This window comes from Staurois parvus, unplaced genomic scaffold (genome assembly GCF_062004578.1).
Source record: "Staurois parvus isolate SC_StPar_1 unplaced genomic scaffold, SC_StPar_1.0 ptg001087l, whole genome shotgun sequence".
NCBI classification, from domain to species: Eukaryota; Metazoa; Chordata; class Amphibia; order Anura; family Ranidae; genus Staurois; species Staurois parvus.
In genome coordinates this window covers 1,446,421-1,471,986 of record NW_028318883.1, presented here as the reverse complement: position 1 = coordinate 1,471,986, position 25,566 = coordinate 1,446,421, and the positions used below count along the sequence as shown (strand labels likewise).

Genomic DNA, 25,566 nt, shown 5'->3' with positions numbered 1-25,566 from the left:
CTTAGCAAAGAATGTGCAGCTGTTGTCCTTTAAATAACCAGTCAGCTTCCAGATTTTCTTCTCTAGATCAGCAGCCTTTGCTGATAAAGAGGTGAGGAGCACCGAGTAGTAAGTTCTTTGAGTGTCTTTTTAGTGGGTAATGCACAGTATGTCCGATAAGAAGAATTTTGATAAGGCCACAAAGTAGTATAACTAATGAAAGTTTAAAAGGAAAAGAGTGGACACACAGAAGAGATATTAAAGTAGTACTATAGGCAAAACATTTTCTTTCACTTTGGATAGAGTAAGGGAAGGTTATAACCCCTGTCAGTTTATTTTTGCTCTACATAGGAAGTTAGAGAAAATCCCTGCAAATTACAGGAATCCCCTGGGGACCCCCAGGTCACCAGAACTAGTGTCCCCATTGGAAGATTTTACTTTTCTGGAGACATCAAATTTTGGATTTTCTTTTACCTTCACTTTCAATGAGCATGGTAAATAGGACAAATCTAGAGGGTGAATCTCTCCTAGCCAATTACCAATCTTATTTGCCTAATGTATAAATGTTATTGTTATAATGGTGTATCTAATATAGTGTTTAGAGAAATGTAACAAGTGGATGCCATTATTCTTCCCTTCTCTGGAACTATGTATATGTATGCTACATGAGTAATGCAAGTTGTATGTATTTTTTTACTTTTATGTTAATAAAAGACATTTGGATTAATAAAAAGAGAGAGAGTGAAGGTGATTCTCCCTAATGGGGCACAGGCAGCAATAAAAACCTGACGGGTTCTATTCCCCCTCCACTCTATCCAAAACTAAAAAAAGTTGCTTTAGGTGAGCATAGTTGGACATGTTTAGCCACTTGTTGAGAAAATGGCTACTGGGAGCAGTTGTCCTTTTATATAATCGAATTCCAGTTTTCATGCACTTGTAGATAGTTGAAGATTAAAAGATGAAAGGCTAATTTGCACTGTTCTCGAAATATATTCTGCTCTCACTATAGGCGTGCCTATGTGGACTTGGAGTCAATAGATTCCATCAGTGCATAACCCTCATCTGGCTGGGTGCTCTTATTGGGGATGTGCTGATATCACCTTTGATCTACATTTCTCTGCATTTACAACTTCAATCAAGAACCAGTTAGGAAGGCTCTGCTTTTTAGCTGTGATCCATCTGCAGAACTACTCAGTGTGGCTGCACATCTCACCAAAGGGAAAAAAAGATATTTTCTTGTAATAGAAGCCCTCCAAGTAAAACTTCTAGTTGATACAACTTTTATTATTTTGTTATTTCATTAGCTTTGACTGCCTTTATTGTCTTGAGGATGCTCTTTTTTTTATGTAACTTTTGTAAAATACACCTAGTTTATTTACTACAGGAGTAGAGGCTGTTCTCTTTGCAAATTAAATGTTACTTAATATTCAATGATTTGCATGGCAATTAAAAAACCCCCAAAAAAACAGGATTTGTTCCAGTACTTGATTGGGTGTTCAAAATTACCACAGCCTAATTTTTTTTTTTTTAACGAATAGTCACTGCTACATGAACAGCCTCTACCTCATTAGTAAATCAATGCCTTTGTTAATCACATGTATACATTCCACAAGATACACATTTCTTTTAATGTTTTTTTTTTTTTTTTTTGTCATTTACCTTAGATACAGCTTAGCTCTGATTTTATTGTATTCTAAGACAACTTTGTGTTGTATCCCACACCTCTAAAAAGCAGGAAAATAGCAATCTCCCTGATTTGCGTAACAGCCTAGGCTAGTTTGGCAAGCTGTTTAATGTTTTAGTTACTTACCACATTCTCTCCTCTATAATTATCAATTTATTCACACTTTCCTAAATAGTAAACCTCACCAAAATGCATGAGTCTGCATGGGCCATAAATATCGATGCCCTGAAACATAAAGGGTTGTGTTTGTAGAACATACTTGCCATCTAATCTGTTCTCAGCACATATTTGCTGGTTTGACTTGCAATAGCTCTCCTTGTGCAGAGGTGCCGAATGTGGTGTTATACAGTGTAACACGTATAGTTCAACATTCGTGGTGTTATACAGTGTAACACATATAGTTCAACATTCGTGGTGTTATACAGTGTAACACGTATAGTTCAACATTTGTGGTGTATTTTTGGTTACAAACTTGTTTCCATTGCTAACGGCAGAGAAAGGGCATAAGGTAGTATGGAATAGAACTTGGTTTGCTCACTGATGCAACTGAAAACATTGAAGGTAAGTGCAACTCAAGCTCAGAAGGATTTCATCAGTAAAGTAAGCTGCAGAATTTCTTACCATACAACTTAATTTTTGTTTTTGTTCTGATGTCATCATGTAGCTATCATCATGGACCATCATGGAGTTCATCCGGGTGAGGTGACAATCATCTCAAATGTGTGGATCGTAGTAACTGTGGAATCAGTTATCTGTGGACCTCTTGCCTTAAATTGGTGGGGTCAGGTTCAGATGTGTACCCGCGATCACGTACCCAGAAAAGCATCATCACAGTATGTATGTAGAAGAGGCTTTATTGCTGTCAGGTTGGTTATATTGTGTAAAGCATTTATGTAGGACAAGGTGTGCAATCTGACTTTTCATATTTGGCATCAGTGCCCAGGAATGTGGGGGGTTGATGGGTTTTTTTTGTATAAAGCAGACCTCCAGGCAGATTCAAAAGACATTAATGTAGTTCTGTATTCCCTAAATCATCCCTAAATGTATTGAATGCAATCACTGTAAGTACCTAAAATTTATTTGATACCACTTCTTGGCTGAGACTGGTAGAGGTAGAAGCAGCACAAGGAGCCACTCAGTTGTGCTATAGTGCAAGGTAGCATGATAATAGCAAGGGAGAGTGAAAGAGAGATGAAGCTTTAAAGTAGAACTATAGGCAGAACATTTTTGGTGTAAGGGAGGGTTATAACCCCTATACGCTTATTTTTACCATCATCATTGGGGAGATCTACCTTCAATTCCTGTCCCATAGCCAAAACAAGAAGTGAGAGGAAATCCCTGCAAATTAAGGGAATTCCTTGGGGACCCCCCAGGTCACCAGAACTAGCGTCTCCATTGGAAAATTTCCGTTCTATTACTTTCCTGGGGACAACCCAAAATTTTCTTTTACTTTCAATGATAATGGTAAACAGGAGAAAGCAAAAGGGTGAATCTCCTTAACGGGGGCACAGACGGCTATACAAACTGATTGGTGTTCTAATGCTTCTCCACTCCAAAAACTAACAAAAGGTTTTGCCTTTAGGTGAACTTTAAGCAGCTTCTTCTTTTTTCAATGTCAAATCACAAATTAGGTATGAACGGTACGAGTAAGATTTACTGAACTCAAAAGAGAAAATCAAGTTAGAAAGGGCTGTGCTGTGAGGGAGGCAGAGCTAGGTAAATCTCAGAACTGGATGGATAAATAATCCTTTGGTGGGTAAAACTGTTTCCTTATATGTGGTTCATCTGTGTGTATAGCTTTACAGGAAACCTGCTATAAGAGGACATAGAGGCTGCCATTCCTATTGCCAATACTAGTGGCCTGGCTGTCATGTAGTGCATGTGTCAATGCCTTCAGCATTTTCGAGGTACTGACCCGGAACAAGTATGCAGAGCAGCAGTTTTTCACTTTCTAAACTTCATGCTAATTCAAGGTTGGTTCCGAAAAAAAAAAAAAAGTAAAACCTGAAACAATCTGACTGATTTGTATTTATAGAATGAGACCAACAGTTGCTGAACTTCTGAAAGGCTATGGCTTGTTGTCTAAAGTGGAAAAAAATTCATTTTGTAGTTATGCAATGGGGAAAAAAATGTGAATGCAAGAATTTGATTGGCTGGTAATAATTACACCCACCAGCCTGGTCTAAACCTGGCCATACACTAGTAGATTTTGCATTGGACATTCATACAAAAATTTTTATGAACATTTTTAGTGCATTTCAATGACTTGACTAATGTCATTTGAAAGTACTTGAAAATTTGTTTGTTTTTAATATTTTGTTCTGTTTCAAGCACCACCTTATACATTGACATGCCTTTGTTAGACCTTGTTTCGTGTGGCCAGTATAATCACCTGTTGATTTGGCGCTCTCCACAAACCGTTCAGCTCTCCAAACAGACATGGCGGTTTAATCAGCGTAGTTTTACTTATGAAAATGCTATTGATAATTATCGATATTAACCGGTCATATCAAATTGTAAATGGACAAAGATCTTGAAGGCTGGATACTAACTGAGGAACATGAAGAAGAAAGAAAAGCGGGGTCTAGCTAAGGACTAACTAATACAAACATGTAGGTAGAATGGATTATACCAATTTACAAGCATTACAGTAAGAAGTTGTAATTGACATTAGATGTCACCACAGAGATAGATTACATAACCCAATATTATTCCATAAAACATTAGATTTCAGAACTAATGGCTTTTAGCTTAAGATAACCACATGCAATATCTGACATTTGAGAAATATTTCCATCCTGCTCCTTTGAATTTTCTCATCACTGCGGTAAAAATCAAATGTTGATTTGACCCCACTGACAATTACAAAAATTGAAGTTACATTCCTAAAATCAAAAATTCAAATTAAATTCTTCTGGTGTATGGCCAACTTTAGATTATCCTTATACCCAAAGTTTCAAAACAGAGGACACCTACTTGTTTAATCATGTCCACCAAGGGGTAAAATAGTGAAACCACCTCAGAAATCTCAAGGCCCCACAATTTAAAGGATAAGTTCACCTTTGGGAACATGTTGCATCCATTTTTAAAGTGGAATGTAATATATTCCCAACGCTGCAGCCACTGCCCGATCTCCCCCCTTCCTGAGTGACAGCAGTACAGGGAGAAGTTACCCATACTAGCTCTCACTTTTTAAAAACCGCATGGCCATATGGAGCTCCGCCTACGTGGCCGTGTCATTCATTCACAGAGTTCTGTGAATGAATGAACTACATGTCCCGTCAGTCTTGGCAACTGTTTGCTTGTAGTTCTCAATGAACTATCACAGCGCTGTGGAGTGCCGTGGTAGGTAATTGATTCTGCCTGTCAATATATCTGCTTGCCCGTACATCCTGTACGGGCAAGCAGATATACTGACAGGTCTGCAGGAGACCTGCATGGCACCAGTGATCTGGTTTCATGTTTTGGTTTTTACTTATCTAATATGTAAAGAATCTTACATGGCCCTTATTGTAGCAAATATAAACTGTCTGCTCTCCTATTAGGGCAGAGATACAAAATATTAAGCCTCTTTATTTGCTGCCTATAATTACAGAGTTGTTATATTTGAAATGTATCTATTAATTTATTATGTGCACATTTTCCTTCTAGATGCATAGGGGACATGAAGACTTTCAGTGTCGTCTGCAGCCAGGTCAGTAATATCATGGACATCTTTGTTTTGGAAGATTGTTGCTGTTCCATTGCTTGTTGTGTGTTTATTGAGCTTACCATAAATTCGTCTCTGGACCTTCATGGGGCTTTATAAACAAACACCGCAGGCGATCATTTTATGATTATATTTAGCCCAGATTCCAGAGGCTTCATCTCCGGTCACATCAACCGGATGGATTTTGTTGAATTAAGAGCAGCCATTTTTCTAATAAAATTACAAATGTATTATTCTATCCTTGTGTGAAGCATTATCACAAAATCCCAAACAGAATAAAAATAATACCGAGTACCTTGATACACTTCCAGTGGCCTTAGCGAAGGAGGAAAAGCAGAATTTTCCCATCACTAAGCTATGTACTTGGCAGAGGAGGCTGCTAGAAACTTCTTGGCTAACAGGAGCCCTGTGCTGACATTATTGATCACTCCTGAAGCTGCAAATGGCTCTTACGATGATCCAATGGCTTCAAAGCTTTCTAAGTTACTGATCTGGAACAAGTATGCAGAACAGGACTCCTATCACTTGGACTCACTCAGCACATGCTTGACTTAGGATTGAAGCCAGACAGCCAGGCATCTAGCATTTTCTGGAAGTCATTAGCAATGGCAGCCTCTGTTTCAGTACAGGTTTCTAGGATATTAAAAAGACTCCCGCAATAAGGAGTCTGTATGCTGCCAATATTTAAGCATAAGTATGTATTGTATTTAGTAATGCAGATAATGTCCATCTACGTAGCCTGCACAACTTCAGCAAACCCAATGTAGAGGTTTAGGTATCATAAATCCGAAATTTTAAATACTGCCCCATCATGCTGAATATAACAAAGAACAAATCCCAATAAAATATATATTATTTTGCTTAATTTTCTATGCAAACCCGACAGCAAAGCCCCAACCCCTCTGTATATTCCTCAGGGCCGACAACATATCACAGTTTCCTGTGATCTACTGATATCCATTGTCCTAGGTGTTGTCGAAGGAGGAGCTTGTTTTCCCCTAGCAGCCATACATCACACAGACATTTGCCCTTCCTGCCCAGTCTCGGCGTACCTTTAATAGGGTCTGTATGCCCTGGGGGGACAGAAGGAATGGCGATTATGTGAACACTGTGATTGGCTGTTACATACCAAGGATCCGGTCCTGCTACTGATTGCTAGTGGGAACTGAGGGCTGTCTTTGCAGTGAGTGCACCCTCAGCACAGAAACATCGGCCACCCAGTGACGCATATATGCAGCCTGGGGGGCATTATAGTCCACTATCTTTTACCCGGGCAGCAATAGGCGAAATACTGTCAGCTCACAGGATATTATAGGATGATTGTTGTTTATATAGAATTCCAGCATCCTGTCAGTAGAATGTGGCTTTTTAATGAAAAAGCCTGAAAGGAAATTCTCTTACCATTTTATAGAAGTATCTAAGGCTGGGTTTACATTGATGCGGTGTGTAATTCGCAGTGTTTTCTGTGCAAATTTCGCACTGCAGCAGAATCGCACCCCATTCATGCGAACCGCAGCGGGTGTCTATGTTAAGTTAACAACACCCCAAAATCGGTCCGCAAAACGTGGTGCGATGTGCAGAATCGGATCGCATAGGTGTGAATACCCATGCGATCCATTTCTAGTGCAGACCAGAAAAGGGTGCTGCACCTTTTTAGTGCGAGTGCGGTGCGATTTGAGCCATACAAAATGTATGTCTCCAATCGTACCGCACACAAATCGCATGTGATTTGCACAGGAATGTGGTGCGGTTCCTGTGCGAATCAAATGCGATATACCGCACCGCATATATGTGAACCCAGGCTGAAGCTTTTTCAGCAGCATGGTGTTTCTAGACTTTGCATACAGTATAATGCTACACAACAGCCAGAATGTTGTTTATAAACAGACCCCCCCCCCCAATTTGATAACATCACCTACATTTCCCTTGTGTTAGAATGAAGCACAAGACAGAGCCAGCTCAATTGCTTTATAACAAAAATTGTCAAATTTTAATAGATATTTATATATAAAGATTTTCTTACTAAAAAAAAAAAAAAAAAAAGTCCAGACACAATGCAGTATTAGAAGAGGATTTTTTTTCCGCAATAAATAGTCCACATAGTAACTGTCCAGAGCAAATGCTGTGGATAGGAGGCAGATACACAGTGATAGCATGAAAACATATAGAAGGCTTGGTGCTAGAATAACTTATACCTCATTAGAATATAACTTTTTTTTTTTTTTTGGCAAATAACTTTTTACTTCATGGCAGTTTAAGGCACTTTATACAAGTCACAGTGAAAAGCAAGTCACTTTAAAGAACAACTCCAGTCAAAGCAGACGACAGCTTGATTAATCACATTGCCTGAAAAAGAAAGACTCTCTGTCTTGCCCATAGAAATCGGTCAGGTTAACAAAAATAAAAGATGAATACTGATTGTTTGAGCCACATGGCTCTTCTAGTCAGATTGTTGTTTTATATTCCTGATTTATAGTGGACATGGGAAACCTAATTGATTGGTAGAGGCACCCTAGTTTTTCTTTCTGCTACTTAGACATGAGGCACCATTTCACTTACACTACCTTGAAAAAAGTATTCATACCCCTTGAAATTTTCCACATTTTGTCGTGTTACAGCCAAAAACGTAAATGTATTTCATTGGGAATTTATTCAATAGACAAACACAAAGTGGCACCTAATTGTGAAGTGGAAGGAAAATGAAAAATGGTTTTCAACATTTTTTACAATTAAATATCTGAAAAGTGTGACATGCATTTGTATTCAGCTCCCCCGGAGTCAATACTTTGTAGGACCACCTTTCACTGCAATTCCATCTGCAAGTCTTTTTGGGGATGTCTCTACCAGCTTTGCACATCTAGAGAGTGATATTTTTGATATTTATAATAGAGAGTGATATTAAGTCTTGCCACAGATCCTCCATTGGATTTAGGTCTGGACTGTGACTGGGCCATTCTAACATATGGATATACTTTGATCTAAACTGTTCCATTGCTTCTCTGATAAATGCTCTCCTTGCCCGGCCTGTCAGTTTAGGTGGACGGCCATGTCTTGGTAGGTTTGCAGTTGTGCCATACTCTTTCCATTTTCCGATGATGAATTGTACAGTGCTCCGTGAGATGTTCAAAGCTTGGGATATTTTTTTTATAACCTAACCCTGCTTTTAACTTCTCCACAACTTTATCCCTAATTTGTCTGGTGTGTTCCTTGGCCTTCATGATGCTGTTTGTTCACTAATGTTCTCTAAAAAACCTCTGAGGGCCTCACAGAACAGCTGGATTTATACTGAGATTAAATTACACACAGGTGGACTCTGTTTACTAATTAGGTGATTTTTGAAGGCAATTGGTTACACTAGATTTTAGTTAGGGCAGGGGTGTCAAACTGGCGACCCTCCAGATGTTGCAAAACTACAAGTCGCATCATGCCTCTGGCTTTGGGAGTCATGCTTGTAACTGTGAATCTTGCAATGCCTCATGGGACTTGTAGTTTGGCAACAGATGGAGGGCCGCCAGTTTGACATCCATGAGTTAGGGGTATCAGAGTAAAGGGGGCTGAATACAAATGCACACCACACTTTTCAGATATTTGTAAAAAATGTTGAAAATCCTTTATCATTTTCCTTCCACTTCACAATATGTGCCACTTTGTGTTGGTCCGTCACATAAAATCTCCCCAAAAAAACATTTTCGTTTTTGGCTGTATCATGACAAAATGTGGAAAATTTCAAGGGGTATGAATACTTTTTCAAGGCACTGTACATGTGAAATAAGGAACTTTTAAGCTTTGCAGCTGGTATACAAAATCCAAGATGGAGGAAAGGCAGCTGAGATTGCGTTGCTATGAACAACACAGGCACTTTACTTTGCTCCACTTTTTATATGGTTTTTTAATAATAAATAGGCGGCAATGGTTGTGTCTGCTGTCAGTTCATACATGTTATTTATGGAAGAAAGGCAAATGCATGAGGGCCAGTCTTATTCCAATTAACTGCAGTTACTAAACCAATGATGTTCTGGTTACTAAGGGGCAGATGTATGAAAGATGTGCTAACAGGAAAATGTCTGGTTCTCAATAGCAACCAGAATACAAATGTCATTTTCAACCTGTAGACTGAAGAAATTATAATTTGAAGCTGGTTGCTGAGGGCAACAAGAACCTGTTCCTCTGGCATACTTTTCATACATCTGCCTTTATGTGTTAGTGACATTTGCACAATACGCATTCCCTTATTGCTCCATGCAGCTTGTACATGGGCCTTTTGGGAATCAGCAACCCATTTATATTGGTTGTAGTTCAGATGGGTGCTGAGAGCCCTCTCACTGGTACTTAGACCGCTTCTTTAGGCTATCAATCGTAGTGTCCTCTGTCCTTGGTGATTGTCCTCTGACAGTCTGACACCTTTGTACAAGCCCCAGCAGACAGGTAGGTACTGTATGTGTAGAATTAAATCGGTGTGGGCCTACAAGTAGCATCTCCTCATTTGTCCTAGCTAAGCCAGTCTAAATCAGATACTGTGCTGCAAGTGATCTAACAGACTTCTGGAGTGTGTTTGGTTCCTAACTGGATTCTGTTCTGTTACAGAAGTTTGTGAATGTACAGGTGTTAATGTGGATTGTTTATAAAGGACATTCTGCTTTTTCAGACCAGAGCTCTTTTTACAAGTGTAGAATAAACTTCAATGCACTTTGGTGTCCTTTTATGAAACTGAGATCAGTGGCGATCCTGAGGATCATTGCTGATCTCAGATCATTAGTGGTTTAGGAAACATGATCAGCGGAGAACATGTTCCCCGCTGATCATCTCAGCACATAGACTTCCAGTGTATGAAGGAGCGATGTCAGCCCTTCACTGGCAATCTGTGTTCTCCCTACAGATTCTCCAGCCCAGAGGTGGCCACTCGGGGGAGCAGAAAACGAAGCAGCGGTAATTTACTGCTGCTTACTAAACTGTTTGACTGATCTCTTACTGTAATCTCGCAAGATTATAGTAACTGCAGCTGTTTTCTAGCGTTCAAAACGTTTGTAGATCGCTTCTCTCCTCGTTAGGAGAAGCGATCTACACCGCTTCATAAAAAGACATTCAGAGGAGAACTCTCTCCTCTGAGAATGTCAGAGAACCGAGCAGTGGTCATTTACCACTCCATGATAAAAAGACACCATAACCTGAATAAAAGCTTTCTGGGTTTGGGCATAGTTCTGCTGTTGTTTCTTCCTCAACAGTCTGGGCAGAGCAGATTTTAGGTCACAGACAATAAAGTAATGGCAATGGGTTTTTTTCATTCAAAGAACAGTTATCCCAAGATTGAACATTTAATGCCACAAATGTATTTGTTCTCACTGAAACAGGAAACACATGTGTTGTCATACAGAATCTGGATAATATACAGAGAACTGTGTTTTAAATGACTTCTGATCATTCCTCATTTAACTGTTTATACAGGAGGGACAGGAGCACTGCTGCTACTGAATGCTTTGAAAGGCAAGTTAATCCTACATTTTTGGGTTCAGAGTTTACATAAAAAGTGTTATTTGCATGTAATGTAAAGTGGCCTCATATGATGGCAAAACATATTTGTACATGTAAGTGGATTGTGGCTTAGGTGCAAGGTTCAATATACATGTTCACATATGCAAATATTTGAAAATATATCTGTGAATTGATCTCAAAAAGCCACCCCTCACTGATTGGTATCTTTATCGCTCTCCCCTCCTGCCTTGTTCTAACCCATGTGTAAGAGACATGTGAGCCTGCAATGCACATGTGTAGAAAGCATAGTGCAGAAACTGTAAGGGGAAAATGGTTTGCAGGACTGGGGGCAGGCAATAGAACATGAATAGGGCCAAGCCTAAACTAATTGCTCATATGCTTTATGGTGGCATTATCACTTTGCCCATTCAGGCTAAGTGACACTGGTTTCTTTTCTGGTTTCATTATGGTCATGGTGGCTTTATTATGGTGGATCAAACTGGCAGTTTTACTCTGCATCCTTCTGTTCTACCTACATAAAAAGCCAGAAATTGTCTGTGCAAATAAATCCATTATTTGCTAGACTTACCCTCTCCCCTACCTGCCATCAGGCCGTGCCCAGGACCAGACCACAATGAACATTGCTATACATTCCAAAATTTACTACTCTACTCTAGGCTCTCTCTAATAATTATCACGGTTATCCTTTCGTTGTATTACAAACAGAATTTTTCTCTTATGTTCAGTCAGAGAAAGGTATTTTATGGTAACAACATTTCCAGTTTTTCATATTCTGCAAAGATCTTCCAGGTAAATTTTGGAAACCTTCTGACTTCCCATAGGCATATACAGATGACTGGGTCATCTATACAGGATTTAGGCCTTGAGCACTTCATGGCATTTTGCATGTTGTTCATTCTGTTCTGTAGCTTTTAAAATTGTACAAAATTTTGCTTTTGGCCACACACACTAAAATAATGTGGCTGGAAAACAGTAAATCTTCTGTCCCAGAACAAAGTATCAATGTGAGCTGCCATTTTATCACTCAGAAATGCATGGCAGTTCAAAGGTATTACTGAACCAGAGTCAAAACGGCAATCATAACTGGAGACTCCTCATTTACTTGTAGAAGATTCTTGTTAAACATACATTTCCAGGAAACCTCTAGTATGGGTGGTATATGGTGGATTGCATCTCTCCCTTATCTGAGCTTTTCCATGTAGCAGAGAGCGGTATGCGTAGATATTACTTGGCAGACTAGATAGTTATTGTATTTTATGCTGGTCCTGCCAAGAGACATCAGGCTGTCCTATCTATGTTTACTGACTATCGAGATAGATGGAGATTCTATGTTACCTACACTGCAGGACAATTGAGACAGAGGGCTTCTTTAAAAGCCAGTATGCCTAAAGTAAAAAGCTGGTTTCTTTTTTTTATAATTATGGATAGATCTGTAAATGTCCCTATGTTCTGAATTGTATGTACTAGATATGAGAATAGTGGCATTGTGAGGGGCCATAGTGACTTTGTGTCCAGTAATGCCACAAGAAATGTTTTGTGTTCTATGTTTCAGTCTAACTTAGTCATTAACAGAGTACTGAATAGAACATACTTGAAGGAATCGGTGAGGTTTGAAGGAGTGAGATACCATGACTTGTCATTGTCATCCTGGCTTCATTACATATCTAATCCAAGTCCCAGAACAAGAATGTAGGAGGTAAAGTGAAAACTCCACACCACATACTTGTTCCAGTTCTGGCTCATTGGCAAAGCAAAAGGTGTGAATTGAAAAACAAGTGGGCCCATATTTCTTTTCTGACAGGTCCCCTTTTAGTTTTGTAGTAAATGTTAATACAATCTAAATTATCTGAATAACACTGACGTGATAACATTTCCTAAAACATTTGTGAATGGCATTAAAGTAATTCTGTTGTGAGTGGCATAGGGGCTGACATTACTGGCCTACTGAAAATGTATGGCTCCTTCTACTTGACCCACTGATTCCAGTACTTTGTAGTCACTTTCTCAGAACATACAGATCATTTCTCACTTCACTATCTAGGTTAACGACTCTCAGTACTACGGCCAGAGGTTCTGTATAGAAGGAAGGCAACAAGCTTTTCCAGATAGTCATCGATAGCAACCTTTGTTTCTTTTGACAAATGGGTTGTATGTATAAGAACTGATGAAGCAAAACATGTACTCTGAACATTTGCACAGGGGCAGATAAGGTACTAATTAAAAACAAGTCAGTCCTATCAAGGAGCCAGCAGAAAATATTAAAGGAATGTTCCCATAGAGTTACACATTTCCTTTTTTAAACGTCTCAAAAGGTAAAAAGATGCCTTTTATCTGCAGCATTCTGGATTTTCCTATAGTAATAATTCCCCTCCTGAAGGAAGTCTTATCCTTTTGATTGTCTATTCTGGATCAGTACATGTGGGCAGTATTAGTCTGGCACAACATAGGTAATGGCCATTCTTTCATCTCTGCTAGCTAAAGGTCTGTGATCCTTCCAATACCTAGAATAAATCACAGGGACGGACTGCATTTGCCTTTAGAACTAGTCATGGTGAAGGGCAGATCAGGCTACAAACCTTAAAATAAATCTAAATGTGCTCCCATGTGTAATGATGCTCCTGTTTTTTTGTTTTGTGTTTTTTTTTTTTTTTTATTAAAATTGTACATTACAGTCTGCTGGTTTTACCATTTTTCTTTTTTTCAAACGCAGCACGGTATTTGAGGCACTTTCATCTCTTATGGAACTGGGAAAACATGAGTGTCTGCACTACAAAGGCTCCAACAATGTTTTCACCAGCTTCTGGGAGTTGTCCAGCCCCACATGGGTGGGCAGTGCAACTAAAACCCTCTGCAATTTATTAGAACCAAAGACTCCACTGGGGCAGGTACAAATTGGCTGTAATGCCATGCTCGTGTGTCTACATGGCAGATGGCATGACTTGGGTTCACACTGAACGATAAGTCTTTCTGATTCTACTTTCAATAGCAGACAGGTTTTGGTTTCACTGGCATGACTGACAAGCTCTCCTGCTATTTAAAAAGGAATCCTGCCAGTAGCAGTCACTTCTATCTGATTCCTGATTTTTTTTTCAGATTTACTCGGCAAAGCTGTGCTAATATCTCTAACATTGTGCTAACAGTACACTAGAGCAAACACACTGCACCTCGCTGATATCAGACCTCTGAACAATGGCTGCTTCTGGGTTACTTTGCTTTTCCCCTTTACCATGCTGAATAAGCCAGTTTCATGTCTCATATAGAGGATGGGTGACAGTTTAGCATTTTCCAGCAGTGAGGAATGTAATTCTTGAAGTTGCAATTGTTTATTTTTGTAGTCCTTTGAGGTTTCCTCCAATGATCAGGGCGCTGAGAAATTTTCTTTACCCTTCAGTGACTTTTAAACACCTGCAAGGTTGTATATAGTCCAGATTTCTATTTTTCTGAAGCTGTAATGATTAGTTGCAGTTTTCTTGTGTTCCACATGAGAACAAGGTCATTATAAAGAAATCCGTCAAGATGAGTTGTTTGTACTGTAGTGGTTGTAGGACAACTTTCCTCCAGTCGTGAGTGCAGACACGTATAGTATTGGGCTATATAGCTGGCTGACTTAGCAAAGCTTTCCTATGCATAATGAATCTCTTTAAAAGCTATGCAGTAGATCTAACACAGATTCTCAGCATTACAAATACAATACAAGAGGCTTGTTTGGTTATAGAAGCTTTAAATGTCTCACTAAAGGGTAAACCACTAGATTCCTTTCAGTAGATGAGAGTGAGGTTAAAATGTGCATGTATATGTTTTTACCTCCTTTTCCCCCTACTGGTTGAATTTCTCAGTCCAGCTTTCTCCTGAGCTGCAGCCACTGTGTTTTCATGACCTGGAGCCTCAGATGCACGGCCAAATGTTCTTAGCATGTGACTGCAAAGGACCCTGTCAGGACAGCTGAGGCTTCCAGTCTCCCTGAATAATTAGGAGTTGTGAAGATGTCACTTCACATGATGCTGCAGAGGTGGGTCAGTCTAGAACATGCACTGCATTCTGGGGACAGCCTCATATACAACAGATAACTTGCCCATCCTTGAATTTTTGGGTTTAGTTTACTTTTACATTACTTACAGAGTTCATCTGCACTGTGTGTACAGCTACTATTTTGAATGGAACTACCGCCAAGCCATTGACACCTTTCCCTTCACACACTGCATCCGAAATGGCCACAGGGTAAGTAGCTTATCATTTGTATGTTTTATTAGATGAATCCTTTGAAAGACATACTTTTCTTCAGCTCTCTAGTCCTTGCTAAGCATTTCTCACTCTATATTAAACATTTATCTAGAAGCGAGATGTATTTTTCTCTTCCTCAAATGACAAGGTCCCACCCAAACCTCATAAAAAGCTGATCAAGATGGCATGTATGAAATCAATTTTTATAACAAAGGATGCAAGAGATAATCATGCTCACCATTGTCTTGTTCAGTAGCTCTCACTGTGAGCCTGATTTAATATTTCAATGTATATGGAGGCTTTTAGGGCAAAGTCCTGGGATCTATAAAGTACAATCACATCACCCCACATCCACTGAAAAGCAAAGTGAGTTAGCCTTTTCTCTTGTTTTGCAGGTCTGCAGCACATTGCATTGTGAAAACCGTATTTTTCAGCACTTCTGATGGTGGACTGTTGGACTCTCTACGGACAATTCCCTCCAGTGTTGTAGGACGTGCCCACTGTCGTTCTTCACTTCTTAACACAAAGACTGGATATGAGGTAAGGACAATTCTTTAGAATGTAAAATGCTTAGTGTCACTCGTGCCTGAATGGGTGACTCTTTTAACGGGCGGCCATGTCCGCTATCTGGTTGTCGACCTACAATCGAGAAGTCATTAATCAAGAAGTGTCTCTGAAACTCACTTGTCCTAAATGACATCTTCAAACCTAGAGAAAGGAGATAAATCATTACAATTATTCATAATTTAGTCTTAATGGATTATGAATACCTGTAAAATACTTGTTGTAGATTAAAATATTCAAAGCTAGACCTGAGGGTTAGAGTATTCAAACATAGGAGAGTGATGGCAGAAGACCTAGTGATCAAATACAGTCTGCCCAATTATTTTTTTTGTTTTTTTTGTTAACCTTTGTCTTAATATATACTGTATACTTATGTCTCAGGCATGTCTGAATCTACTACCTCTGCTGGACATCTATTCCAAGCAGCAACTACTCTTTCAGTAAAACCATACTTTTTAACTTTCCAGATGCTTATTTGAGGTCGTGTCCTCATCTTGGCTGTTCTTCTTGAATATACTACCCTCCAGAACTGTATTCACACCCTTTATGTATTGAAGGTTTTAGTCATATCTCCTCCTTTCATCCAGACTGTACAGATTTATTTTCTCCTGCTATACTTTATCCCCAGGCCATGTTTCATACAGCAGGTCTATTAGCATTTCTTACTGCTCCACAGTAACCCCTCAGCTGTAAACATGTTTGAATGCCTTTATATCCTCTTGTGTATGTCTTAAGTGAGTAAAGTTTGCACACTTTAAAGTGAATTGATGTGTATAATCTATGACCAGTTGACTTTGTGTAAATCACCTTTAATATCTAACACACTCTGCTGTACACCAATGATCCTGATTGACACCATCCCACCTGCAGCTATAATACTCATTCCAATAGTGTTGGGTGGCCCGCAGTACATACAGCAGAGAACATAGAGGTCACACAGAGGGTCCGATGTGTATTGAGATGACTGGAAAAATAATCTATGTAATTTTAGTTCCCATTCAACTGATATTTTATAGGTACACACTTTAACACACCACAACGTACATATTGTGTATTTACTAATAAAAAAAAAAAATGGTCATGTCTATTTTTGTCTTGGCACATGTTAACAGGTTGCATTTGCATTTTTTTTCCTTTATTAATTTTAATTGCGCTCAGCTTGCTTTATCATCCCAAAGCAAGTGCAATGTATATTTATAAAACACAATATGCATTTGATTTAGTTGCACAAAGATTGTGCAAAATAAATTGCAACTACTGCTATATTATTTCTACAAGACCTCTGCTTTCAACAAAATATATGTATAATTATTTAATTGTTTGGGTGTGTGTGTGTTGGTATTGTACATCTCATCAATAAAATCAGAACTAAAGAAAAAAATGTTCAGGATACAAAATGTCCAGAGGATATGGACTCCTAAGGCCTGTACACATACCGGCCAAGAAAAACGTGATCACAAAGGAGGTTTTATTACGTAACTAATCTGTTCTGTTCAATGTGTAACATTGGGGAAAAAACCTGTGTACGTGCTTTCCTCTTTTGAATAGTTTTATTACAGATAACCATTTTTTGTTCCCATATGTATTTGCGTAATTCATTTAATGTATTTTCCATTTAACTAAACCTTTATCACATGCACTAATGGAATTCATGGCATGTAATTGATTTTTAGATTATCACTATCATACAGGTTATCACTGCAGCTACTTATTTTTGTCATAACAGGTTTCCCTGAAAACTACCTTGAAGTTGCCTGAAGCAACTGAATGATTGATTTCACATGGGCCTGCATAAAGAGATTAGGAAAACATGACAAGTTAGTGGCTTCTGCTGACTGGTGTGGAAAATGGACCAAAGAACTGGTTGCACAGGAAAAAAAATCTCCAGGTAAAAACTAGATTTCTTACAGCTACTGTTAATTGGTGCATCTGTGCAATGGTATCTTATGTTTAGTACTCTTGTACTTCAGGTCTCCTGGCCTATTAATATGGGAAAGATGATCTGCCTAGAGATCCTAAAATGACCTGTATAGATGCATTGACCTTGTAACTGGACACTATTCATTATATGCCAGGTGTGTGTATCCAGCGGGTCATACCTGATGTGCTGCAGGCCTCACCCCAGCAGCTGGCCTTCATGCTGCAGCACGCATCCTTGTCTGTTTTATTCTGATATTTCTTCGTCTCCTCCTGACTGAAGGTCTACAAGGGGCAGAAGAGTAGAAAGATTCATTGTGACACTGTGCTCTATTCTTTCCAGTCTGTGGGCCAGCAATTTCATTTAAAGCAAGTTCATTGCAACTGTTGTAGCCTTGAGCATGTCTTCAAAGCTAAGTTTACCTTCTTGGGGGACAAAATGCACTTTTTCTTGCAGATTAAAAATGTGCATTTATTTATTTTTTACATTGAAACCTGTAAGGCATTGCACCTGTGATCAGCAGATGGGTGTGATGTCAGGCTCCCAGGATAGCAGATTGCCCGTAACTCATAGGGATCAGTAGTTACTTAAAAGCAGGAAGATCAATGAACTACAACATTGCACACTAGTGCCCTTGTAGTTCATTGACAATGGCTGACAGTACTTCCATTCATTCACAGGAAACTGTCACAATTTACATTTTCAGCCACGCCATTCATTTGCAGTGGGTACAGGCTGATCCAGGTAGGTGGGGATTTGGGGGGAGAAGGTGCAGATGCTGGAGCATTTTCCATGATCCACCCTAAAGACAGTTGTTTATTTGTTTTTAATACAGTGGAAAAAGATTTGAGCCTTTGTCCAATTTTGTACTTGCTGTGTACAAGCAATACTGGGGCAGAAAGTAAGAGGAAATCTCCCAGTGGGGTCACTCTCAGAAGTGTTTTGTTTTTTTTTTTTTTAAACCTTGTCCCACTCTATCCAAAAGTAAGTCTCCCTTCACATTGTGGTTTGGTGCAACTATGCTACCTGTTCCTTAGACTGGGGTAGAACCAAAGGACCAAACATCACACCTGCACTATTTTCCCAAGGTGCCACATCACAGGGCAATGCATTGTCTTGTGCTGTAGTGTGCCATTCACAATGAATGGGCAAATACTGCTTCATGTGCAATGTAAATGTGGTTACTACAAGGTGGGAAGTTTGGCCTTCTTATTAGTGGAGGTAGCAGGCGGCCAAAGTGAGATGGGAGAGACACACTGACCTTGTAAGATGCAGCTTGCAGGGATTCTGACAACTAGTTATAAGTAGTTATACATGATTTAGGTATAATGTACCATAGACACCCTGGCACCCAAATATTCAGGAATTTATTAGACCCCATACTTGTGCTCAGCATTTCATAAACGCTGTTAAATTGAAATAATGAGAGTGAATTCTGGAAATCAGCTTCTATGCACCTTCATCAGGGAACCACATGTGAGTGCTGATAAAAGGAGAACATTTTATTAAAACAAACAGCACTGAGTAAGAACACACTGTCATCTGATCCTCCTGGCCACGGTACATGTCTAGGTGAATACGTCTATACATTGTATCTCTGATCAGTCTCACATGGCCACCTACACGTGGAAGGCTGCACCACACAATGTGACCAAGAGCGTGTTGTAATCACTCTTTATTCCTGCAAAGGGCACACAGTATAGAATTCATCCGGCAGCTCCAGGCTAGATGTGGAACTCCAGGCAAAAATGCACACACTTTAGTTCAGTTAGGCATTTACTTAAAGAAGAAGTTCACCTTTTGGAACATGTTACACATTCCACCCATAGAGTGCCTGTACATACCACCCGCCTGCAGTAAAATTACTGAGGACAGGGCAGCAAGAGGGTAAAAGAACCTGCCCTGTAAGGAAAGAGATGTTACCTGGTCACACTAGCCCATGACACTGAAACTGCTGCATGTGTTTGATGGGTAAGGGACATCAGATGCTGTGTGGGGGGCACAGGAATGGATGCTGTGTTACCTCTGTGATGTGTCCATAATATGTGCTAAATTTTCAGAATGCATACCAACTAATCCTTTAAAGTGCCTTGTGCCATGTTCAGTAGCCCATCACCATTGTCAAGGATTAGCAAAGCAGTTTTTAAACAATGTCCTGTAGCAAGAGCTTTAACCACTTGAGCTCTGTAAGGTTTTCCCTCCTTCATGACCAGAGCATTTTTTTGCTATTCAGCAATGCAGTGTGCCTAACAATGTGTAATATGTGCTGCTCTTACTTTATTGTATGGCTGTTTATTCTCCCTACTGGTCAACTGGCTTCAGGCAAAACCATTGGCTGAAATCAGCTACCAAACTCCTGCTGTGTCACAGCAGGTGGCAGGCACATGCCGGGAAGAAAGGTCGTGACATACCAGTACGTCACCCGACAAGGAGCTGCTGCCCCGCTGGCAGTACAAATACTGTGAGCAGGGGGCAAGTGGTTAAAATTATCAGACAAAAAATATCTGGCTTAAAGGCCCAGTTCACCTTTGCACTACATTACATCCTGAATATGGGTGTAACATGGTACATAATATCCCCCGCCCCCTCCTGGGATACCGTATAGGGGTACTTCTCCCCCCACAGCCATTTTTACATTTTGCACAGGTGTACAGGGTCCACCCACACAGCCATGTCATTCATACAGATCTGTGAATGAAAGAACTACAAGTCATTTGCCATCACAGCAAACAGAGTTGTAGTTCCCAATAGACCTCAGTGCACTCATAGTCCATTGACACTTCCTACAGCTCTGTAATTGATAGGAGAGTTTGCAGGAGCTTGACATTGCACCCATTGATTAAAAGTACAAAACTATTTTAAAAATTAAAAATACACTAAAAGAGTCTCTTGGCTTGAGAAAGTACTGGATCAAGCTCAAACCAGTGACATGACACCAAGCTGACTTTCTATGCTTTTTTTATTAGAATAAAAGAGCTATTTTTTATGGTAATTTTGAAGCTGTGTTGTGGGACACTTTTTTTTTTTTTTTGATCTTCTATAAATGTTCGAGAGAAAGAATTTACTAAGAATGTTCCTTCTTACCTATTTGTGGTCTCTGTGCAGAAGCTGACACATTTTTGATCGCTGGGTTTAGAACATGTACACCGCGGATATGACTGGGACCGCACTGGGCTCTTCTCTACTGCTCGCTTCTTCCGCACACCACCTCTGTAACTGGAGAGTCCGTATGGCACTGTTCGCCTGAAAAGCACATAAAAATAACTGTGAGGTAGGTGATGATAGTGACTCTATAGCACAAACATCAAGCAAATAGTTTTTTTTCTTTTTTCGTTTTGAATAGACAGTGCCTATGACACAAGTTGTCCTGTAAGGCATCCCCCTCCTTTTCTGCAAGTGTTGTCCAGTCTAATACTTGCACCTGTCACATCAGTTTTTATTGTGCCACCCTGCCTGGAGCTGCACGGCCTTTGTTTCCAAAAGCATCCCAGATGTGTCCTCATTATCATGCACAAGCACACTGTGGACTCAATACAATGGGAAGAGTCGTACTGTGTGAGACTGCTGGAAGCTGTCATTAGTACAGCTGCCTTAAGAATGAATAGGGCCAGAGCATGCATGCAAAAGATGTAGAGTACTCAGTGGGCACTTATTTGGAAGAAAGGCTGTGTGGTTCTGGTCAGGGCCACACAGCCTAAGATCCCTATTGGGACCAGGTAGGCTGCAAGCAAGGGGATACAAGTGGTATGCCTTAAAGGAGAACTGAAAGGACTAATGTAAAAGTAGTTAAAATAATTTGCACCGTTCATAAACTCTGTTGCCACCTCTGCCATGTCCCACTTTTGGATGACCTAATGGCTAAAGAGAGCTTGTATTGTAAGTTCTTACATAAGATTTTAGAAATAATTCAGTATTGGGCCCTTTTTACACCTAAGCACCTAATGAAATTCCACAATCACAACAAATCATGGCAGGTGCCAGATCTGCTGTTATTTCCTAATGGCACCCTAAATGTGGTGTGATTTTGCAACAAAATGCACAAAAATTATGACAAAACACGCGAAACGTGCCTGGTTCCGTGACAAAATGTGCTACAGGAGCTTATTTGGTGTGTTTTTGGAGCAGAGGGAGGCCCATTTAAGTGAATGGCGCTGCTACAAAAACATGCAAAAAAAAACCCCGACACAGTAGCATTATTCAGGTGTGAACAGGACATTAGTCATTTTAATTTTTTTGTATCTGCATCATTAAAAAAAAATATTGCTCTATAAATTTAGGAATAGAATAAATATTTCCAGTGGCAAGTTTTGTCCCTGTCAGGACACGTCGCTACTGGAAGATTTCCCCCTCTTTTATTGACAACTGTAAAATTTGGATTTGCTCATCATTTTCTGTACCTGTGTCTGTTTTTGGTTTGAGATACACTTGAAGGATTTTTTTTTTTTTGCGCAAAACTAGCACAATTATTTTTCAGTTAATATATACAGTTGTGACCAAAATTATTCAACCCCCACTGAAATTGAGTGTTTTGGCCAGTTTGACATTGCTTTTGATCATTCAGTCATCTTGCTTACATTTACATTAAAGAGGCACTTGTAGGTCAGACAAATATAACATAACAGTTATAATGAAATAACCACAAATGTCTTTTCTGTGCTCACAGCATTATCAGTTTTATTCAACCCCCAAGTGACATTCAATCTTAGTACTTAGTACAGCATCCTTTTACAGTTATAACAGCTTTTAAACGTGAAGCATAGCTTGACACAAGTGTCTTGCAGCGATCTACGGGTATCTTCGCCCATTCTTCATGGGCAAAGGCCTCCAGTTCAGTCACATTCTTAGGCTTGCGCACTGCAACTGCTTTCTTTAAGTCCCACCAGAGGTTCTCAATCGGATTTAAGTCTGGTGACTGCGATGGCCACTCCAAAATGTTCCAGCCTTTCCTCTGCAACCATGCTCTAGTGGACTTGGAGGTATGCTTGGGATCATTGTCCTGTTGAAAGGTCCAACGTCTCCCAAGCCTCAGGTGTGTGACGGACTGCATCACGTTTCCATCCAATATCTCCTGGTACTGAAGAGAATTCATGGTACCTTGCACACGCTGAAGCTTCCCTGTACCTGCAGAAGCAAAACAGCCCCAAAGCATGATTGACCCTCCACCATGCTTCACAGTAGGCAAGGTGTTCTTTTCATCATAGGCCTTGTTCTTCCTCCTCCAAACATAGCGTTGATCCATGGGCCCAAACAGTTCTAATTTTGTTTCATCAGTCCACAGAACACTATCCCACAACTTTTGTGGTTTGTCCACATGGCTTTTGGCATACTGCAGTCGACTCTTCTTATTCTTTGGAGACAGCAAGGGGGTACGCCTGGGAGTTCTGGCACGGAGGCCTTCATTACGCAGTGTGCGTCTTATTGTCTGGGCTGAAACTTCTGTACCCACATCTGACAAATCTTTTCTCAGTTCCTCAGCAGTCACACGGGGACTTCTCTCCACTCTACGCTTCAGGTAGCGCACAGCAGTCGAAGTCAGCATCTTCTTTCTGCCACGACCAGGTAGCGTTTCAACAGTGCCCTTTGCCTTGAATTTGCGAATGATGCTTCCTAAGGTGTCTCTTGGTATGTTTAACATCTTTGCAATCTTCTTATAGCCATTGCCCTTCCTGTGAAGAGAAATCACCTCTTCTCTTGTCTTCCTGGACCATTCTCTTGCCTTCACCATGTTTGTAACCACACCAGTAAATGTCTAGAAGGAGCTGAGTATCACAGTCATTTTAAAGCTGCCTAATTGGTGCTTATTATGCTTGATTGCTGCTCGGTGACATCCACAGGTGTTTTCAATACCTGATGGAAAGCACCTGTATGAACCTCTGTTCTTCAGAGTGGTAGTCTTTAAGGGGTTGAATAATTGTGGCAATGAAGAAACCACATAAGAACCATTTACTACTGTATTACATAAACAATTGATGTCATTTTAGTTGCATTTGGGTAGTTACAACGTCCTTGTAGGATTTGATTCTGAATACAATTCCAAATGTACACTATAGTCCCTAAACCCCTTTACAGCATTGGGGGTTGAATAATTTTGGTCACAACTGTAACTGGATTGAATGGATTTTCTGTCTATCTGGAGTTCAGCTTTAGGTCTAATTGTGTCCAGCATGCCCCTTGCTCCCCACCTGTGTTTAATTATTGGGCACTGGTTTTATAGTGAATTCTCCCTAAGCTGATGAGACAGAGTGCTAATTGTTTACTCGTTCCCTATCAGTGCCCTGCTGAACATGCTAAATTAAAGCAGATGTGGATGATTATAGCAGAGATATATGGTAGCAGAGGAGAGATAGACCAAACAAATTTATAAGCTTCGCTCTTTAACTAGAATACTCAGTCTCTATAAATATTCTTCACAAAACAGCTGGTCTTCATCGCTCTGTATAAAAGAGAAATGATCCTTCGCTGCAACCATATCTATGTACAGCTCTCTGCTATGACCAGCAGTTCCACAACCAATGAAATTAAGCACCTTAAATAAATGGCATGAAAGGCAGATGCAGGGGGATTGACTCATTTAAATACAATCAAACTGTTCTATGCGCTTTGTTTTCCTTAGGATTCGCGTGTCTGTTTGGATGAATGGAGAAGGAGCAAGTACAAATGTTGGTGTATCTTGAGGGACAACAGTGACCCTAGACAAGGTATATACAAAACACCAAAATTAATTTCCTTTTTTATCGACTTTTTTTTTACTATTTACAATAAAAGGGAAAGTGTGACAGGTCTGGGGTATGTTGTAGTCTAATTAGAAAGAAATTGATGTATGGAGGAGCTGTTGGATCTAAAAGATATAAAAAGCTACAGCTGCCCCCCCCCCCCCTTTTTTTTTTTTCTTAACAGTTACCAGTTGCTTACACATATAAATTGGTGTTTCCACCACTTCTGTACAGAACACCACTTCCTGCATTTTTCTGTCAAGATTCTTGTACATTTTTATTAGTATAGCTGATTTTACAAAATCCATTTGTTCTAAATGATTTGTTAAGTCATTGTGCCCAAACAAATGTCTTTGTTTCCTTTCCTACAATTATGGAAAGATCTGAAGTGACCTCCATTCTCTGTTCCAGGCCAAAAAGGGTTGAAGCTTTTACAGCAGTCAATGCCACGAACAAGCATTAATTAGAACCATATAATATACAAGTGCTTTGCCTTTGGTGCAAACAAGTTCATGTGCTGTTGTTTTAATTTAAAACTTTCTGGCCAGATGTTCGCACACATCTAGCGCTACGATTTTACATGTACAAAAGAGAACTTTATACAAGAGAGACCTGTGACAATGGAAATAATTTGTAGGTTGCTAATGTTTGTTCTGCTTGTCCTGGAATCCTTCCCAGGGAACAGGTATACTACACCAAGTCACGTGTGTTGTAGAACAGAGAGAAAAGCATGCGTTTTACATTACACTTCATTCAAACGGGGAAATTCTGCACTCAAAGCAATTTTATATATAAACCTACATTAACCGCTTCACTTTTTGCACCTGTACACCCCTCTATGGACCACAGCAACTTTTTAAATATCAGTTATTGGATTTGCTGGTTGATAATAACTTTGCAAACATTACATACTGTATATGCCACAGTAATAAGTAAAGTATTTGCCGGCGTATAAGACGACTTTTTTGCCCTGAAAAACATGCCTCCAAGTGGGGGGGGGTCGTCTTATACGCCGGGTGCACTTCAGTTGGGATAGATATAGCTGCCATAGTGGCCTCCCGATGCCCGCCTGCCCGCCCACCTCATTCTACATACCATCCAGTGCGGCCGCAGCGGGTCATCAGCGTGGCTGCGGCGAGCATCAGCAGCGATACAGGGGTGCCAGCCTTTTCTGCTCGGCGGGAAGCAGCGGCGCTCCGGCCCGCCCCTTGTCTATGCAGAGCTCGCACATGCGCACTAGTGCCAATTACAGGGAGATGCAGGGACTGGCCGGAGGCGCTGCGGTCGC

At 40.0% G+C, this 25,566-nt stretch overlaps 1 protein-coding gene across 1 annotated transcript in view; it reads right to left on the bottom strand.

Moving 5' to 3' along the window:
* Positions 1–7,335: 7,335 nt before the first annotated feature.
* EDN3 (endothelin 3) overlaps positions 7,336–25,566 on the bottom strand; it is a 118,841-nt gene continuing 100,610 nt past the window's right edge. The window contains exons 3-5 of the mRNA XM_089658651.1: positions 20,650–20,808; positions 17,747–17,849; positions 7,336–15,791 (exon numbers count right to left, since the gene is read on the bottom strand). Of these exons, the coding sequence (XP_089514777.1) occupies positions 17,783–17,849; positions 20,650–20,808 (226 nt within the window). The 3' untranslated portion in view covers positions 7,336–15,791; positions 17,747–17,782. The remainder of the gene's footprint in view (positions 15,792–17,746; positions 17,850–20,649; positions 20,809–25,566) is intronic.